Genomic DNA, 21,532 nt, shown 5'->3' with positions numbered 1-21,532 from the left:
TCATACAGTCATACACGGTGGAAACAATTATATAATTTCACTGCTCCACCATTACCAGCACGCGTACAAAAATGGTATTTTTTTCTTATCAGATTCGTACAGTTTTGAATGTTATGGTTCTACATTTAATGTATTTCACAATATTTTAAGGTCATAATAATATAATACATTATTAGGAGTTTCCTGTCCTCAAAATGTATAATGTTATTAATATGTAGAAATTAGCATGTGTGTTTTAGATTCTGAACGGAGCGATAAATTTAGATATTGATTTTACAATGATGTATTAAATGTATTTAATAATGATTTAATTTTGTGTCTGAAGATGCTTTTTTTAGTGGAAAATATTGGATCTATTTGATATTTTTATGAGGTCAAAACTAAAAATTTTCAATAGTTAATAAAACAATTGAGAAATACAAAAATTAAACCGTCAACTCTAAAACTTTTTTTTAATTTTTCTTAATTTTTATTCCATAAATACTCATTCGGCCAAAAAAGCTTAAATAATTAAAACAAGATTTCTTACAACTTTATAAGTTAATAATACTAATAACTAGTAAAATAAATTACTTTAATAGAAATATCAAAAATTGTATTATGAAATATATTTAGTATTATAGACTAACAGACAGTCTTTATTAAGAATCGTTTTCGTATGTAATCATTTATCATTGAATTCAAATATAACACATGCATTACAGTAACTTACTCAATGACAAGGTACACTCGACACCTACTGCAAAACAAAACGATTACCTTCGTTCCCCTTTTCTTTAAATTTTTATTATATGTTTTATATTTTTTACTGAATAAATAAAATCGTATAATAATAAATTTGTTTTTTAGATATATCATACTGATTAAAAGTATTATGTACATAATATATGTAAATATATAAATTTAATAAAATCAAATGTAAACCATCATAAAATATGAGTGTATATTGTGAATTCCTAGTTAAATATATTCTATATTCTTTTGAATTTGAATCTATTCATTATTATATAAAATATTACTAAAAATTAAAATTTATAATGCTGCAAGCTTAAATGAATTAATCATATACTTCGTTTATTTATTTTTATGTATTTGATAAAAAAAGATTGACGATTGCAGTAACTAAAAGATTAAAGAGGTATATGCAGCTTTATATATAGCTTATAGAAAAATTCGAAGAAAAAATCAAATGCTTACACAATTCAAAATAATAATTAATGTTCCATCAACAATATTTTATACCAGCTAATTTAAAAATGTCTATTTTAATCATAAAGAGTAATGAGAAAATTGTAAATAATATTGTGGTATTGACTATTTTTGAGCATACAAAGATCTTTTGAGAATCTTTTTTTATGATAAATATCCGTAAACACTTATATAATAACTATTACTTATTATGAAGGATTGATTAGATGTGACAATATTATACATAAAACTAACGTCCTTGTAGATCAACAAAATATCTATTTAAAAAAAAAAAAAACTTAAAAACAACCAATTGCATAAAAAAAAATTTTATTGACCATAAATCGTGTAGGTCGTTACACGAGTGGAATAGAGAAGTTTGACGTCATGACCTAAAAATCGCCTAGTCTCGCCAGCATCCCATTTGGCTGACTTAACATTTTGGCACTTCAATTCACAACAGAACAGTTTTACTTGGGTTATTAGAAATTTATTAAAATGTATTAAAAAATTTTAACTTCAAAATAATAAATACCTATTTTATTAATGAACATGTATTACACTTTATATAATTATTATACAAATTTAATGAATATATATTATCATAAATATGTGTTCGTAGATGTTTTCTTACCACTTACACCTATAGTGTTAATAATGATAGCTACTTTTTCTGTTAACCAGTTTTAATTAAATGCACAAGAAAAAAAGTATTTTGAAATTTTATTTTAACAGTTTGACAAATATTATAACGCATAGTTACATGAAGACCGCAGTGGCGTATTTTGGGGGGGTGTCCACGGTGTCTGGACACCCCCCAAACCAAAAAAAAAAAAATAAGTTCAATCTTTAATTTTGATAAATTTTAAAGGGAATTTGACAAACAAAAATATGTGGTTCGTGTGGTAGATTATGAACTATTTTAATATTATTGTAAGTCCTAAATTAATTCGGAAAGAAAATAAATTTAGTTTTAAATAATGTACTTATTATTCTATTATATTTTTAATTATTTATAAAACTGTTATTCTTATAGTACCACTGGTATCGAATGTAACAAACAAAATATATAGTAATAATTATTGAATTATTGTGACCGATGATGATAACTATATGGGCACTAATGTATATTAATATGTTTAAATAATACTATGTTATTATTATCTTATTACAGTATACATGCAATTTGTATTTTTATCTTGCGGCTCCGTGCCTTCATGTGTCTGTGTTACTTATTTTTCCAGCGGGAATTTGTGTATATTTAGATATTAATATTATACTACAATGATGTTTTTTTTTTAATATAATATTAATACGTTCGATCATATGATGTCCATCTACATTTATTTTAAAACATATTATTATTTATCAATTGAATTTGAATCATTTTTCATTTAATCGTCGTCGAAGAAACAAGGCAGATAAAATATACAGTGAAATAGTAATATTATCATATTATTGTCATTGGTGAGTACCTATACTGTTTATAATATTTATTTTTCACAAGTGCTTAAAATTCGTAAATTAATATTCATTAAAATTAAAACATTATAATTAAGTATTTTTTAAACTAATAATAGGCATATTATATTATAATATTCTTTATTTAAATTATATAGAATCGTAATATTTTTAAGTCATTTTTTCTTGTTGCTTTATTATTATTTAAGTATTAAGACTAGGATCACATATTCACATGAGCGTTAGACTTGGAATAATTATCCATTATGCATTTTCAATTGTAAAACTATTATGACCTAGAAAATACAATTTTTCATTATAATTATTTCAGATATAAAGTAAAGAGATTGAATTAAATATTAATTGAAATGTCACAAAAAAATCAAAATTCTATAACTTCTTTCTTTAAGATACAGTCTAAACGAGAATTATCGCCGTCTACTGTATCACGTGAGTTTAAAAAGTCGTCTAAAGTAATGGATTCCAATGAACAATCATTAACTGTTCCAAATATTAACCCATTGAGTTGTGATTCACAATTAACCTCGCAATTAACCATTGATACTGATTATAATTGTCATGATATTGGATTTTATATTAATCGAACATTAACCGAAAAAGAAATAGCTATTGTATTGACACAAATTTGGGTTCCACAAATAGATTACAAATTTCCATCAAAATCATACATTGTACAAAATAAAACAAAACATTTAAAATTTCAATATTCCTGGCTTTTAAAATTTCCTTGGCTGGCATATTCAGCTAAAGAAAACGGAGCTTACTGTAAAATATGTGTAAGTTTCTCTAAGTCTGATGGACATCATTCTCAGGGATTAGGTGCTTTAGTAAAAAATAAATATAATAACTGGAGAAAGGCAATAGAAGATTTCAAGGAACACTCAAATCGGGAATATCATAAAACTTGTGTATGTAGCGCTGATCATTTTCTTGAAGTTCAAAAAAATCCTTCTCAATCTATAATTTCTAAAACTAGAAACAGGTAGAGAACATCAAATTGAAAAGAATCGAAAGAATATAATTCCAATAATTCAAACAATTATATTATGTGGTAAACAAAATATTTCCCTTAGAGGCCATAGAGATTCAGGTAAAATAACTATTGAAGAAACTGACGATGTCCATCTTGACAAAAATGAAGGTAACTTCCGAGAAATACTTCGATATAGAGCACAAGGAGATCCAGACTTAAAATCATTTTTAGAATCTTCCGGTAATATTAAGTATATAAGTCCTATAATTCAAAATGATATAATCGAATCTTGCAATCAAATTATTTTAAAAAAAATTGTCACAAGAGTAAATTCTCAAAAATGTTTCACTATTCTTGCCGATGAAACAGCAGATATCTCTGGCATAGAACAGATTTCATTATGTGTAAGATATTTAAATATTGAAACTAAGGTACTTCATGAAGATTTTCTTCAATTTGTTCCTACAACAGACATGACCGGTATAGGTTTAGCAAACACAATTTTAAATAGTTTACATGCATTTGGAATTGATTTGAAATATATGAGGGGACAAGGATACGATGGTGCCTCTACAATGTCTGGTGCATTCAATGGAGTTCAAGCGGTAATTCGCAAAAGTTATCCACTTGCTTTGTACATTCATTGCGCAGCTCATGTGTTAAATCTTTCTGTATCTAATTCCTGCTCAGTACAAGGAATAAGAAATTGTTTAGGGACAATTTCTAAAACTAGAGATTTTTTTATATATCCGAAGCGTAAAGATGTTTTAAATAATGCAATTGAAGAATTTAAAGAGTATAATATTACAAAAAAATCTTTAAAACGACTATGCTCTACTCGGTGGATAGAACGGTATCATGCTGTAAATGATTTTCTAGAACTTTTTGAGTGTATTATTAAATCATTGGACTTAATTTCTAATTGGACGGATTCAGACACCTCTACACAAGCGAGTAATTTGCGTTCTTCCATATTACAAGGCGAATTTATTATCTGTTTACATATTGTAGCTAAAGGATTTGGTCTTGGATTGCTATTATCAAAACAATTACAACGGATAAATATAGATTTAGTAGAAGCTATGAGCCTTGCAGAAGATACCTTAAAAGAATTTCAGACATTACGAACAAATGTAGATATTGAATTTCATGCTATTTTTGAAGATTCAAAAGGTTTAGCAAGTACATTTAATGTAGATATATCTATGCCGAGAATAACAGGCAGACAAAAAAATAGAATTAATATTGTCACTGAATCACCAGAAACCTATTTTCGAATAAGCGTATTTATTCCTTATTTAGATACATTCATCGAACAACTAAAATCAAGATTTATCGACCACAAAAATACAATTTTAGATTTTAAATCGTTAATATCTGTTGAACAAAATGAAACGACATTTTTGAAGTTGGCAAAAACTTACACGGCTGATTTAAGTGAATGTCAAGATTCGATTTTATTATCAGAATATAAACTATGGCAAAGACGGTTAAAAAATGTTGAGACTTGTAATTTACCAAAAAACGCAATGGAAGCAATAATACTATGCAATCAAGAAATATATCCAAATGTTTTTAAATTACTACAAATATTTGCAACATTACCAGTTTCTTCATCATCGAATGAGAGAACCTTTTCAAATTTAAAAAGAATAAAGACTTACTTACGAAACACGATATCTCAAGTAAATATAATTTATTAATAAATTATTTTATTTATTTAAAACATATATATATTTTTAATTTTATTATAGAAGAGATTAAATGGTTTGGCCATGTTATCGATTCACAGAAATGAACAAATTACTCCTGATGATGTGTTGAAGGAATTGAGCTTAAAAAAAAGGCGTCTTGAATTTATTATTTAAATTAATTTATATAATACTTTTAAATGTATTTATTATTTTCTATTTTCTATTTTAAAAATTATTATTATTTGCTATTATTTTTAAATTAAAATTATGTTTACAGTAGGTATTTTATACATGTATGATTTAAATTACATAAAAATTACTACTTTTAATTAAATAAATAAAAAATGTTTCATTATAATATTTGATGAGTATATTATGAGCTTAGTGGTAGTAGATGTAAAACAGAGAAATATTAAGTATATACCTATACTTATGGACACCCCCCAAAAAAACATACAAAATACGCCACTGTGAAGACGTACTGGATAAGTTTACCATTTTGTAAGAAGGTACTATTGTTTCCATTACAGAATATTTTCTAATATAGTAAACATATAAAACAATATTCTATGAGAATACATCATCACGTCAATAATTATGAATGTATTAATGAAAACTAGATAAATTAAATTTTACGATTATAATTTATAAATATTATATAATATTATAACAATCAATAATCAGTCAAGCTAAGGCAGTAAAATCGTCAAAATTAATTTTAAATTATTTTATTTTAATTGATTTATTAGTTGATTAAATTATTATTAAAAATAAATTATGTATACATCGAGTGTCTTAAAAGTCCGGTATTGCCCTAACTAATTTGAAAGATTTTAATACTAAAAGACAATTATTTAAAACATATAAAAATGGTTGATATATACATTACGAGACTTAAGAAAATTTCAAAATTTTATACATAAAAAAGAAAAATGTTTATATATTGTATTAATTTATATATTATGTATATTAAATATTTAATTTGAATATATTATACAAAATTATTAATATTCACTGACCTACAGTTCATTAAAGCTTTCTAAATTCCAATGCAGGTAAAATATTTATTTATAATTTAATTGAGTAATACAATAATACCAAAGATAAATGTTTAACTTAATAAATAAGAAATAATATTGTTTTAAATATTGTTATGTATTATTTTATGATACAATTTATATCAATTCGCTAGTCTCTGATATATAATATATTAAAAATTAAAAACTAATACAATTATCATTGATTTAGTAAGAAGGTATATATATAATTTATAAATATATTAGACTATATAAGAGTGATATTTGTAAAATAATCTATTTTTCATACCTGAATTAATTGTTTGATCTATTGAACTGCTTAACCTCTGGTAACCAATGAATATCAAGTAACACATCACAGGTATCCAAATCGATGGCACCATATACCATGAAGTAATGGTTAGCGATTCAATGAAGTCGGACCCAAACAATCTCAGTTTTCGATCAACAGGAGCCAATACCCATTGTTTATACTTTGGGCCTAGCGATCCAACTTGCCAAAACATGGGTCGATTCCAATCCACAAGGCTCTTAAACAAGATAAAATAAATAATTATAATTTATTATAACATTAATACAATGAACAATAAGGAAAATAATTTAAAAATGTGCAATATTTATATAATTAATATATCATGGTAAATTGTTTTCTTAGGTGTATAGGTACTGTATAATATTTAAGTTGGGTAAACATATAGTTTAGCACAAACAGAACTTAAAATTGTTAGTCATCCAATGCGTAAACAAATGACTTAATCATTCGTATCGTTTCATTATATAATTTAAACTTGCAATATTTTAAAATTATTTATAATTTTAAAAAAATAATTACATATTACAAACATCATTACCTAAGAAAATTGTTGATTGAAGTATAATGTTTAAGAAATATTTTCAAATTTTAAATAACGTTAAATGAAAAATAATATACGGAACTCGCTCTGCTATATAGTGAGAGTGTATTGAATTGTAAAGAACTTCAATCAATAAATTTATTTTAAGCGGATCTTGAGTGCAATATAATTATTAGTTACAATGTTAATTATATATTCAGTATGTTTAAAATTAACTATACATCATACTTAAAGTAAACGTATATGAATAAATATAATGTAGGTATAACAACCTAAAAATCCAAAATGTCTATAAATAGTTTAAAATTAAAAAAATTATAAACACTTAGTCTTTTCTACTACTAACCTAACTAATTCATCAAAAAGTTTCTACTAAATACAATTTGCTACAGTAAAATTTCAAATGGGTTACAATATGTCTGATTAAATCGAGTCTTCTGGTCAAAAATTTGTTTATGGAAAGGAAGAAAATAAACATCGTTGTAAAACCTCTTCTCATTTCGCTTAGAATGTAAAATTGTAATAATTTAATAAACATAGCTATAAAAACATACTTTATTAACTGTAATAATTACAGCAGTTCTAAATTAACACTGAAAATTTTATGAAATAAAACATTTAAATACATTGGTTATCTATTTAATAACTATAAACTGTATTGTTTTTAAAATAAATTATTTTATGTACTTCTAAACACATCACAATTATTGATGAATCTATTTTAAAGTCTTAAGGATTATTAAAAAGTTTTCCTGTCTTGTGGGAATCCTACTTCCCGCAGAGTTTCTTAAAGATTATGTTTTCAGTAGTTTTCGTATTTTTTTGAAAAAATGCTATGAAATTTAAAAAATAAACTCTAATATTCTATTGTATTGTCCGTGTTCAATTCCCAATTCAGAGAAAAACGTTTACTTTTAAAGAATATTTTTTTTATCGAAAAAGCTATCACTGATCACAATATATAAGATAGATAAAAAAATAGCTGGGTACATTAAAAATAGACACATTTGTTTTTGTTCATAACCCATCTAAAGTTAAAATCAAAGAAAACGATTACCTCTAGATAACTCATAACTACGATTTGTAGATGCAATTAAAATGAGCATTATGTGTGTATTGTATAATTATACAAATAGAAGAATTATATTCACTAAAAACCATGATTTGGTACAAGTTCATCAACAATACTATTGCAGGAGGGCTATACACCATAAATAATCGGTCTAGACAGGAGCTATGCCGACAACCAAAGGGGTTAATTATCCGAGTATTTCTAGGCTAATGCATTGATCGGTATTATCAAAACGAATAACGTCACAATTATCTCTGCTTTTTAGTCCGAATAAATAATATTAAGACTTTTATATAGGTAGCAATAAGCTTAAAAGTTGATTATGATACATAATGTTTTAAAATATATTGTTACCTCAATACAAAAAATATTAAGTACCTACTCCATCGCTTTAAATAATTATTTTTAAAATGAGAAGACGAAAAAATTATCACAATAATGAATTAGACATGCAGTAGAAGTGAAATTATAAACCAAATTTCTGCACCAAGCATAATAATAATAATAAATATAATATTAAGTATTGTCTTTGATAATATATTATGATTCTTTGAATATATACATATTAAATACTAAAATACATATGTTACCTATAAACCTATCATTAATCATTTAAGTTTATAAACAACATTTCCAACATTAAACGTTCATTTCCAACATACTTTCACATAGCTTGATTTTATATTAGAAAAAAATGAATAAATCCACAAAATTAATTAAAATCTATTTATTTTTCAAAACCACACATCGATAAATTTTTAAAAGAGGTCAGAATAAAAACTTTCAAGGGTTGAATATATTGTCAGAGTTCCAAATATTTTGTTCCGAAAAACCTATATAAGTATTAGACTTCTGTGGACCCGATTTTATAACATATGTGTAATCTATGCAATGTAAATCAACTTCATAGCTTTCTTGAGTACCCAGAATGGTCAAAAAAAATATACGAAATCGATGCCAAGTTTTTGCCATAATAATATACAATACAATAGCTATAAAAATGAAGTAATTTTTTCATACATTAAATATGGGAATATATACCCAGATTATCTAACTATACTTATTATTGTACGATACGGCAGTGGTGTTGTGCTATTAAATTTAAAAAAAAATTATAAATTAAAAAACTATTTTTAATTTGTTGAAATTGGGTTTATTTATATTGTTTCAACATTTATGAACAGTAAAAAATGATATCAAGGTACGATAACTTATAAGATTAAATAGCGGTCATTATAATATTATGTTGTATAGTTTTAAGAGTACATTATATTATGATTATAAAATCGATAAAAAGACTAGTTTGAAAATACATTTTAGAGGTACAATAAGTTTAAAATTTACATGAGACAATGATCTAAATAAATTACCTAATAAAATATTTTTTCATTAAAATAACTATAATTTATATTTTTTGAAAATGTCAAAATAAAACATGACAATACGAATTTCTCAATGATAATCTATATATTATATAAAAGGTTTAAACCTAAAATTCTAACCGATTATTTAACGCCAAACACAATTAACGATTCACAGAAAAGAAATAAAGCATACATTATCATAATCATAGTTTTCCATACTGAAATAAAAATCAGTTGAATCTAATAAGATGCAGATATTAAAATTATTATAATTTCTAATAAAAATAATACAAGACTACAAAAATTGTCTACATATTAAAAACATTTTTGTTGTCTTGTATTATTTTTATAAGAAATTATGATAATTTTGATATCTGCATCTTATTAGATTCAACTGATTTTTATTTCAGTGTGGAAAACTGTGATTTAAAAATAATGTATGCTTTATTTCTTTTCTATGAATCGTTACGAGTTTTAAAAACCATTGATTTTGAATTAAATATAATTGATAATTAATTCTTTTAGGGGCAGGTATATCTTATGAATATAATATGATGAAAAATCTATAAAAATAATAAATCAAGGAGTACCTATATATTATTAGGTATGTTAATATATTATTTTGGCCCATAGGCGTGCGTAGAATTTGGTTGCAGGGCAAGCATGGCTAAGAAAAGGTGCTTTCTAAAAATATAAATACCCTTTGCCTTTAAATAAACACTGATACTTATTGCCTTAAAAATATGTATGATAATTATTTTTAATATCACTGCTTTAATAACGTAGAAAATAATAGGGTTTTAACATTTTTTTATGCTGAAAAATAAAAACATATTATTTTTTAAAAGGCGTGTTTATTGAATAAATGAAAAGGATATCATTTTATAATTTTTATCACCTACAATTATGTTGTTTAATTAAGCCGTGAACATAGGTTAGATGTATACATTTTAATAATATTTCTTTCTAAAAAGTATTGTTTAAAGACATCACTCATATTATGATTTACAAAAATAGTGTCTTTCCCCAGCCCTTGCGTAAATCCTGTATCTCCGTACATATACGCCTATTTTGCTATTATTACGTAAACTATACATTTTTATCAAATTATTATAATTTATAAAGTATAAAATAAATTAATTACATATTAAATATAGATATACATTCAAATTTGTGGAAAGTACAGTCTTCTAATTGAATTTTGTAGATAGGTAATCAATAATCGTGTTATTAGAGCAATTATTAGAACTTATTAGAAATATAAATAAATTAAAATACAGTAAACAATTTATAAATCAATCATAATGATCATACTTAGTCTTATTTAATTATATAACTACTATTATAATTTTGATCAGTTACAAACCATAAGAGATATTTCAAGATTAATTTTACAAAATTAGACTTAATACTAAAATTAAATACACTTTAATGAGTATTTAATAAGTACTTAGTTTAACGATACAATATCAGATTTTTCATCACGAAAAAAAGAAAAAGACATCAAAAGACATTAAAAAAAAAAATTAAATAGAATTTGTTTGGTATAGTGTCAAGGCCAGCATAATGTAAGTTCAAAATTATACATACAATGTACTTTGTACTTGGACTGTATGAACTTCAGTATATTATCATATACTAATATGTACTAACTACCAAAATAGTTACAGTTATATTTAAATACATATCAATCACTATTTTTGAAAATATTTTGTAGATATAAAGCACAAAGAATTCAATTTTTTTCTCAATTTTCAAAAAAAAAAAAAAAAATTTAAATGTGGTAAAATCGTTCTCGAAAATACCGCGATAAATAAAAATCTGTTTTTAAAATTCTTATTGCTTTAAAAGATCAATCGGAGTACGAGTAGAACACATCTAAACTCCTAGATTTCGAGTGTGCTGGACAATAACAGAAATCTCTTTTAAGAAATTAATATCCTTCAAATATTAACAACTGTATGTAGGTACCTATCATAAGATAGCACGAGTTAAATTTTAATTATTGAATGTACAATTTTCTTTAAAAAAGCATTTTCATACTTTTTTAGGATTATACGATTAATACGATTATCTTTTTATTAAATTGTGATAAATAAAAACTCAACTTTTAGTTTTAAAATCATAAACAATATTTTTGAAAACAGTTTGATTCATTAATTTAAAAAAATTAGCAAAGAGACAAGCACGATTTTAATTTATAATAATAGTTAAAGAGATTAATACAGCATCATGTTGACGACACATAAGAACTTAAATAATGTAAATCGACAAACGAGAGAATGATATGCTGTGCACCATACGAGTAGCCGTGAAACAGACCTAAAATCATTTTAAATTTAAATTATAAGTTCAAAAATAAATTGAGTTAGTATAGATTAAACAAATGAAAAACGGATTAATTTTTTAAAAAATATTTAAAAAGGCTTGATATGGAATTTCTAGCTTATCAATTATTTCCTTGATTAAAAATATTTTAATATTAAAATTTTACCTTGGTAGCATTTACTATGACTTACCTATAATACGAAAATTTTCCATAAGGACTGTATTGTATGTATAAAATATTGAATAATTATTATTGTACATTTTAATTTTATGATTTTTGTATGTCAATCAAGAGAACGAAAGTATTAAATTTTATTAACAAAAACATTCTAATAAATTTTAATTAAACTTAACTACAAAATAACTTCAGATGCAACATAAAAAATTATAAACGATAAAAAGAATACTAAACTAAATATTATAACATTATAGTACTTATGTTGTCAATAAAATGTCCAACTAATTTAAGAAACCTTTTTCCTACTCATAATTTAATTTTTAATCATTATAGTTTGACTAACTTTGAGTAACATAATTAAGTAGGGTAAAAATGCAATAGGAATTAATAATTATACTAGGTAATATAAATTAATAATTTTAAGGTTACCAAAAAAAAGTGCTACATAATTTCTTAATACATTTTATTGAATAAATGTATGGTATTGCAAAATTTATCTTAATTCTTTAATGTACCTTCCTCCATTTGATAATTATTAACAATACAGAACAATGAACAATTTATTAATATAAGGGATAAATTTATAAAGCACTCGGGTTTTTTTTATTTAATTTAAGTTATTATTGTTCAACCAAAATAATATTATTTTTTATGGTAATATGAGTTCCAGGTTCAACATTTTTTCAGTTTTAGATTTCATCATTTATTTTGGTTAATATGGGTAGTGTTAAATTCTGATATATCTAAAATTTCAGCATATAGACACGGACTTGAGTACTCGACTACGTATAAAACGTGATAAGAAGAAAACAAAACGTAAATACAAGTTACATGAATAAGAAACTATCCATTTGTAGCATATTAGAGATTTAAAGGGAAGAAAATTAAATTAAATATTCTCAACACTATTTTTTTAACTTTCGGCGAGGATTTCTAGGGAATGCAAGGGTATGAAAATAATTTATGGGTGCTTTACGTTGGTTAACTAGCTAGTTTAGAAAAAACAACAGTTTGTAAAAAAGTGTAGCTTTTTCTTCAATTGATTTAATACCAAGGTCGTTCAAAAAAGTTATGTTCAAGCAAAGCCGTAATCAGGAATGGTAGGGTTCAGACACCTCTCCCGAAAATTGGTATATAGTTGCTTTGTCGCATTAAAAGTTCGTGCATTTTTATAATTTCATATTTTATTTTATACTTTATACCACCCTCCGAAAAAAAATAGTTTGTAGGCTATGACATTGAGTTAGAATTTCATTCAAATGTGATGGTTTGAAATATACTTGAATTTTATTTAAGTTCGGTTTTTTGACCGACCCCCTAATTGTTATTTATTTTTCGAATGTTAGTATCTGCAAAAATTAAAAAAAGTTTGACGTGACACAGAATTTTACTTATTCCACTTTGCTCTTCTCAGCGAAGGGTAGTGTTTTATTGTGATCCCTATTAAATATAACAAACAATTATAAGCAATAATACAATATTGCATTAGAATTAAAAAAATTGTACGAAATTGATAAGACTGGGTTTGTTGACAGTTTTTAATATTTCTATAGTTTTAACAATATTTTTCTATACGCTTAGAGAAACTATTAAAAGAAATGAAAAATTATCGTTCAGTTAACTGTCTAGGGTATTAAACATTAACATAATATAGGCACGATTTCGAATATATATGAGAGCTAAATCAAAATAGTTGAGCAATTCTTAAAATAAATAAAGAAAAAAAATATATATGTAAATAGTATTTATGTTACATACGTTGTAGCCTGTAATACAAAATTACATTTACTAGAAAAATGTAAAATGCAATACATTTTTTACTATTGTTAAGAATTAAAAAAAAACTATGTTTCAAAACATAAGATTCCGAGAACAATAACGAATCGTAATACTTGGCGTATTATATACCTACCAGAATATTTAGATAAAAGTTTTTATTGAAGTTCATATTCTAGCCTCAAACGACATGCATCTTATAATTTTCAACCCTTTCAATTTATTACCAAGCTGTCAAGTTCCTACGAAAATTACTTAAGAATGGGAAGAATACGGGATTATGGGGCGTCAAAACTATGATAAAGTTAAGCTATCGTTTTTTTCAACAACTTTACTTTATTGGTCAGACTTAAGTGATTGTTACGATAAAAAAAAAAAATAAAAAGATATATTATACCTATACATACAAGGTAGATTAAATAATACGTCATAAAATTGTACCTATCATTTCAGAAAAAATTAAAAATACCTACCTATCTATTGTGTGTTTAATAGATATAATTAAATATATTTGAACATAATACATATTTTTTATTCATTAAAATGTGTATTTCATTATTGTTCATCATTTGTTATTATTATAGGTAAATCCATTGTTCACCAATAAAATAATTGTATCATGTGTGCATGTATTTAAAAAAACAGGTATTTATGGTAATATGGCATAAAAATAAAACTAGGTATATGTTATTTTTAAATAATTTTTTAATTTACCTTTTTTAGTGTAAATCATTATTATACTTTAGAATTTAGATAAATAGATTGAACTTAATTTAAATAAGTATCTATATAAGGTGTAATATTATAATGAATATTAAAGTAGGTAAAAATGTGCTAAGTCCTATTTAAGTTGAATAATATTAATATCAAATGGCTATTACTTATACCACTTGAATATTTATTATACATCTAGTTTTAATTTTACAAAATGAACGAAATTTAAGTATATGACAAGGAGAGATTTAGCGTGAAATAGCACATACATTTAATAATAATAATTTTTATTAACTGTAATCAATAATATATATCTATGCAAAAGTAAATAACTTAAATGCTTAAATGGTTAAACATATCCTGGAAGCTTTTGTTATTGAGAATATTGAGTTTGATTTACAAAATAATAATACAATTTAAAAATACACAAGTAGCGTATAAAGGACATTATTGGGTACTAGCGTTGTAACCTCCCACATAAATAGATACCAACAGTCACATACGGGTACAAATACTCGGTACATTCATGATAACACAATCATAAAAAATAAATTAATAAAGTTGTAATTAACTGTTTTAATGTGTAAAAAGAATGGTGTGACAATATACTAGAACTGTTTAAATATACAATAAAACAAATATCTCCACAAATAGATAACTAAATAATTTAAAAAAAAATACTATTGTATGATTATTTAATAAATATATTTTCTGAACTACTTACTGATTAATATCAACTTTCTATAAGATAGCATATCGACAGCATTTTTGGATTAACCTCATATATTTATGTCAATATTTTAAATTTTAAATTTAACCAAACATATTTTATTGTTTGAATATTACTCGGAATATTAGCACCTGTATTAAGATTGATGAGATTTTTCAAGTGGTTTACTGATCTATTTTATTTTCATATCATATATTACTTAACATAAATATGATGCCCATTTATAGGATATATTATAACAGTAATTCTGACAATAACAAAGGTTACAATGACATATAGCACAAATAAGTAATAACATTATCTACAAAACCATAGGTCACATAACATTATATGTCAATAGGTAAGTCATAATAAATTTTATAACGCTTTACAAATAGGTAGATTAAATATGACAAATGTCAATTAATGAGTAGTTAAATAAGTTTTCAAAAAAATATTGGTTATAAATAAAAAGAATATATAATATTTAAGGTTAGAATTTAAGTTAGTTATTTTCTTTAAATTGTTAACTTATTAATATAGTATTTAAACATATTACAATTATGAAAACTTATAGTGTAAATTAAGCCGAATGCACAAATCAACTGCAACAATTAAAGGGGTTATTTCCCCAAAAGTATAGTTGGACTGATATGTAGTCAGATTAATATTTTTATGATGCCTTGTAAAAATAATTATGTTTACAAGGATTAAGTTGGAGATTTAGTAGAAATCTAAATTGAGAAACTAATAGCTTTTTATTTTAATTTGATCTAAATAATGGATGCTTTAAGTACCTATTATAAATGTTATATATGTATAAAGATATTTTATTTAAAATATTATAGATTTTATAGGTATTATAGGTCTATGGACTTTTATTTCTAATATGGTCAAAATGTCATATCATTAATTTAAGACATTTAAGTACAATGCCAGAGTTCAATACTAAACATAAAAATATCTGTAAAAATAGATTAAACAAATAATTGTTTTAGTTTAAAACTAGGCGTATATACAATTAACATCCTTTAGAATATAAAATATTTTTTTAATTATTCTCTATAAATAATAATACAAATATTCCTATTAAGTTTATCATCATAATAAAATCCAAGATATTTAATATAATCTACAATCTACATTTTCAGGATTTTATAATAAATAACAAGTTACAGTTAATTATTCAGGAAATTAAGTGATAAATGTACATTATAATTAATGATCATTATAACTATGTTTAGTATTTTGTGTTTTAAAATACATATATTATGTTGTTGAGTTTAGATTTAATGATTCCAATAAATTATATTAAATCAGGTTTTAACACAATAACACAATCAACAATAAAATAGAGTATAATATTTAGAGTACAATTTATAATAAAACGTATAAAAAATTAGCGAGTGTCAATTTTTTTTTATCAAGATAAAATAAATGTATTTCTAATTTCAATAGCTTTTGAAATCAGGGGTACTTACAACTTTAAAGTCAAAAACAAATTTCCGTATGATGACAAGTTTAATAAATTATAAGTTTAACCATAGATAAATATATTATAGGTAAATAAGACATAACTACTAGAAATTGGTAAATGACAAAACAAACCGGTAAATTTATTTACATACCGGTTCATACTAACAAAATATTACAACTGTTACAGCTAGGTATGTAATTTTATCAAATAGGATACCTATAAATTTGAATTTCATAGTGATTTAAGAGTTCTCATAAAATTCATAAAATTTAGCATAAAATTAATACCAATGTAAGCATTGTCTTTCCACATCGTCTATGTATTTAAAATATATTATAAAATAATATTTACAAGGTGTTACATAAAACTTTTAGGAAATTTATTAAGAATATTAGGTACATAGGTTGATAATTACTTTTAAAATTATTAACCTATACCACCAACTATCAAACACCATTACATTAAAACATTAAGTAGGCACGTATTACACATTTTTAGTATTTTTTGTTTCTTTAATAATACTTTGGTATATAAATATAGCCTTTAGGTTGACTTAAAACTAAGGAAACCTTTTAATTTTAGTTACTCATTTTCATACATTGTGAATATTATAGAGCCCTAATATGGTTTTATTTCAAAATATTGAATTTAATAATGTGTGATGGACAATTACATTGTATTTTTGAGTGGTACGATAACTGTTGAATTTACTATCAACTCTAATGCAATTGTGATACACTAACACTACAATAAAAAAATTAATATCTGATAAAAGAAGTACTTGACTATATTTATTTTTAATATTTGAATTCAAATCAAACATGTTGTATTTTAATTGATTTTAGGTGTCACATGTACCTATGTACCTACTTAAAATAACTTGTAATTTTAATCTAATTGTTATATGTTTTAGTAGTAAATACCACCAAGAAGAAAAAACACAAACTGTATCTTAGAAAAGAAAAAAAACATACTTAAATTCTAAATTGAATAATCATAGGGGAGATTACCTATAGACAACTATTAGCATTTTGCATAAAAAGTTATTCAACATTTTCAACTAAAATAATCATTAACATTTTAATTCTAATTTTAACAACATTTATTTAATTATCAACATAAATATTTATACATTATTAATACCAACATTTATAACCCTAGGTATTTGATACATATTACATTATTTCCCAAAGATAGGATCGTTTTTATACATAGGTATATTTTTATATATATTTTTGTTTTAAAGTCATTATAAAGCATTTTAGAATTTGTAAAAGGCTTTTTTTTACATGCCAATAGAAATTTTATATAAAATGAGTATACCTATAATTAACAAATAATACCTAGATTATGATTAGGCATAACTTAATTAGATATTTAGATTAGTAATATTTTGAATACATCCATGTAACATAAAAATCAAAACTACAAACAATGAGAATGTATTATAGGTATTTATAAAATACAAAACACCCCATTCAATTAACTGACTACAAAGGTAAAAAGTAAAAACTATAAAATCAAAATATAACAGTATTTTTTAATTGAAAATCTGTCATAGATTTTGGATATAATAACCTAGAAAATTTTATTTTTAAAAGAAATTAAAACTATTTTTTTATTTAAAAATGATTTTAAAACAAATAATTGAAGTGCATTTTATAAATATGTTGTTTTAAATGAATAGGGCACAAAACCATATTTTTGGATTCAATTTTTCAGCCTTTTTTTTTTACAATATACCTACCTTCTTATAATATATCTAAATTTAACATATATATATATATACATAAAAAAATATCTACCTAGGTATAGGTAAATATATTAGGTACTTATAAATCACTGACGATAAGTAATGTGTAAATATGAAATTTAAAATTGAGCATTTATATCATTACAAAGTGCTAACAATAAAACAAAATTAAATATAATTTTACTTAAATGCTTGTAAGTTGTAAGATAGAACAATTTTATACATAGGTAGGTACCTACTTAATTATTACAACTATAATCCTCCTTATTTTCATGAAATGAACCTATTATACCTACGATTAATAAAAAATGTAATTTATTTTAAGATAATAAGTACTTAAGTAATGTCTTATAAAAAAGAAACTCTTGAGAAATTAAATGCCCAAGATTATTAAGTATTAATATAATAATATACCTTAGAATATATACACACAAATATAAAAATATATAAATAGTGATGACAATATCTATATTGATTTGATGGTAATTTTTTTTTTAATTTTAACTCCTAGCTTACCATTAAAAAATTAATTTATTGATATTAAATGCATAAAATACCTATAGCTACTAATATTGTTTATCTGATATTTAATCTATGATCTACACAGGGAATTCATTTAACAAAATGTATTTATTTAAAATATTAGTAGGCACCTATCTATTTTGAATTTAATTTTTATAGTGTTTATCAAAGCATCAAATAGAAATATTATGAAACTTGAATGAGTCTTTGTAGTACTACCTAGAAGTAAAAATATATTCTGTAGATAAACTTATCACTTACTTCTAGATCGCCATCCTCTCTAATATGTTTGTGTACATCTTCCTCGTCTACTCTATAATCTTTGAGCAACTCGTATGCAGCAGCAGAGTGATGAGTAGCCAACAGCCGATTAGTGACATCGGCGTTCTTCAATAATGACAATGTGTTGGTGCCACCCGGGTGGAAGCGCAAAAAATGTTCAATATTGTGCTTCTTCCCATCGTGCTTGACCACGAACGGCGTCGTGGACATTATCTCGTGGGTATAAGTCCGAGCACAGGATGGTCGTGTGGTTCACGCGTCCATTACCCGTAGTTTTACGGTGAAGATGGTTTGACAACGAAAATGTTGGTGTGGTCGTCGTTGTTGGGTTCACTTCACTTGGGTCGTTTGAAAAAAAAAAATTTGATGGGCACACATTCAAACCGGTTTAACTATACTAGATACGAGCGGCCAAGTAAACACGACTTCGGTGACTGTCGCACTATGCACATCCGTTCAACAGCAACGTGGAAACAAAAAATTAAATACTAAACACGGTGAAAAAATATATACCATAATTTCTATAATTATTAACGTTGGGCACTGGGTACCTAAATAATTGCGTTATGAAACAACAACCGGCCGCGATTGAGGCTCGTACCGCTTTATCTCTTATCACAGGATGCACTCGCGCCTCGCAGACCCGCCCGAAAATGTGTTGCTTTTTTATTATTATTGTTCGCCGCTATCACGTATTGTAATCCACACCACACGGATGATAAATTGATAACGGTTAAATATATTATTATTTTAGATGAAAAACGATTAAAAAAAAAAAAAAAAAATTAAAAAAATCAGCGAGGACGAATTTCGATATCCGTTTTCGTGCGGTCAAACAATTTCCACAAAAACGATCGTGTCCAACGGAGGCTGCCGATTACCGACGAAGTGAAATCGCGGGCAAACAATTAAAAATCGCACTCAACCAAACGAACACGCGGCGCCCACGACCAACATTACAGGTAAACGGTATGTGGCGCGAGCATAAGCGGTGAGTGTAATGAGTAATAACAATATTAAATAAACCGCTGGCCGATGCTGGTTGCCTGGTTCGTCCGTTTCCCGGCTTCCCACGACCGTTGACCGACGGAGACGCCACTGTCGGCGTCGTCGGCGCGGCGGGCGACCGCTATGCCATCTACACGACTTGTTGCTGTAAATGCAGTAAATTGATCGCGGGATTTTTGAAAAATATCCTGTTCGTATGCGCTAGAGTTCTTTACAGTCACCCGAATTAAAATAAGTACAATGACAAAGGTCGAAAATGCATGGTGGTCGGAATTATTTGAGTTAATCATTTATAAAATATAGCAAGTTCGATGGCCGATGAGTCGGTCTTCCGACAACTACATCCTTATGAATTTTAATGATATAAAATACAAAAGGTTTTGTTAGATTTTGTAATCTAAGCGACCACAATTTCGTATTCGTTATATTTCCCATGATAATCATAATAATTTTTATTCATACTTTCGTCATAAAAAAATGTAAAAAACAAAGAATTGTAAAAAAACTGGCAGATGATAACATGGATTTATCAAAATACAAATATCTAAAAAATCAAAAATTCATATAAATTATATTATTTTATAATAGTGGTTTTGAATCATATCACCAGCTGTAATGTGTTTCTCATGAGAGGTAGTTATTAAGTGTCATCATTATATGCATATCTAGAAATATATAAAATGTTTTAGGAATATCGTGAGTGAATATCAAGTAAAGGAAGGAAACAATGTCACTTCCTTGAGAGACTACTGCTTTAATTGTGTAATGAGTTAATAAGTAGGTGGTGTTTAGACAAATCGAAAAAAGCGGTTTTTCTGCAGATAGGATTTAATTAAGAGAAAGTAGGAACGGGTAAGAACTTTTTAAGTTGGTTTGTACAATAGTCTATTATGCCAAACCAAATCGAAAGCTTAAAAGATGTATAAAAATACTAAGAAGATAAGAAGCAAAAAAGGAAAGAGCCTTTTTTAAAAAGATCTCCTCAAAAATTTTAGAAAATATTGATAAAAGACTTCAATACAAGGCATCTTGTTATGGTATATTGGGTTTAAGGACTAAAATAACTACCTAGTGTTGTTATCAAGTATTTGGAAAGTATGATAGATTATTATTAAAATAAA

At 25.0% G+C, this 21,532-nt stretch overlaps 2 protein-coding genes across 2 annotated transcripts in view; one reads left to right on the top strand and one right to left on the bottom strand.

Annotated features, from left to right (window-relative positions):
* Positions 1-20,468, bottom strand: part of LOC114120287 (fatty acid 2-hydroxylase) — a 41,474-nt gene extending 21,006 nt beyond the window's left edge. Inside the window, exons 1-2 of the mRNA XM_027982151.2 lie at positions 19,383-20,468; positions 6,664-6,904 (exon numbers count right to left, since the gene is read on the bottom strand). Coding sequence (XP_027837952.2) covers positions 6,664-6,904; positions 19,383-19,613 — 472 coding nt within the window. The 5' untranslated portion in view covers positions 19,614-20,468. The remainder of the gene's footprint in view (positions 1-6,663; positions 6,905-19,382) is intronic.
* On the top strand, positions 4,849-5,511 carry LOC126549613 (52 kDa repressor of the inhibitor of the protein kinase-like). Its single transcript, XM_050199265.1, has 2 exons — positions 4,849-5,328; positions 5,398-5,511. The coding sequence occupies exons 1-2, from the start codon at positions 4,849-4,851 to the stop codon at positions 5,509-5,511; spliced, it is 594 nt and encodes a 197-aa protein (XP_050055222.1).
* Positions 20,469-21,532: the final 1,064 nt, after the last annotated feature.

Source organism: Aphis gossypii, chromosome 2 (assembly GCF_020184175.1).
Source record: "Aphis gossypii isolate Hap1 chromosome 2, ASM2018417v2, whole genome shotgun sequence".
NCBI classification, from domain to species: domain Eukaryota; kingdom Metazoa; phylum Arthropoda; class Insecta; order Hemiptera; family Aphididae; genus Aphis; species Aphis gossypii.
The sequence above is the reverse complement of the archived record's forward strand: the minus strand, read 5'-3'. Positions and strand labels throughout refer to the sequence as shown.

Bases quoted from the DNA above. Each gene is read 5' to 3' on its own strand.
- LOC126549613 (XM_050199265.1), top strand. From the start codon at position 4,849: ATGCCGAGAATAACAGGCAGACAAAAAAATAGAATTAATATTGTCACT. The intron at 5,329-5,397 runs GTAAATATAATT...ATTTTATTATAG, and splicing joins TACGAAACACGATATCTCAA to AAGAGATTAAATGGTTTGGC.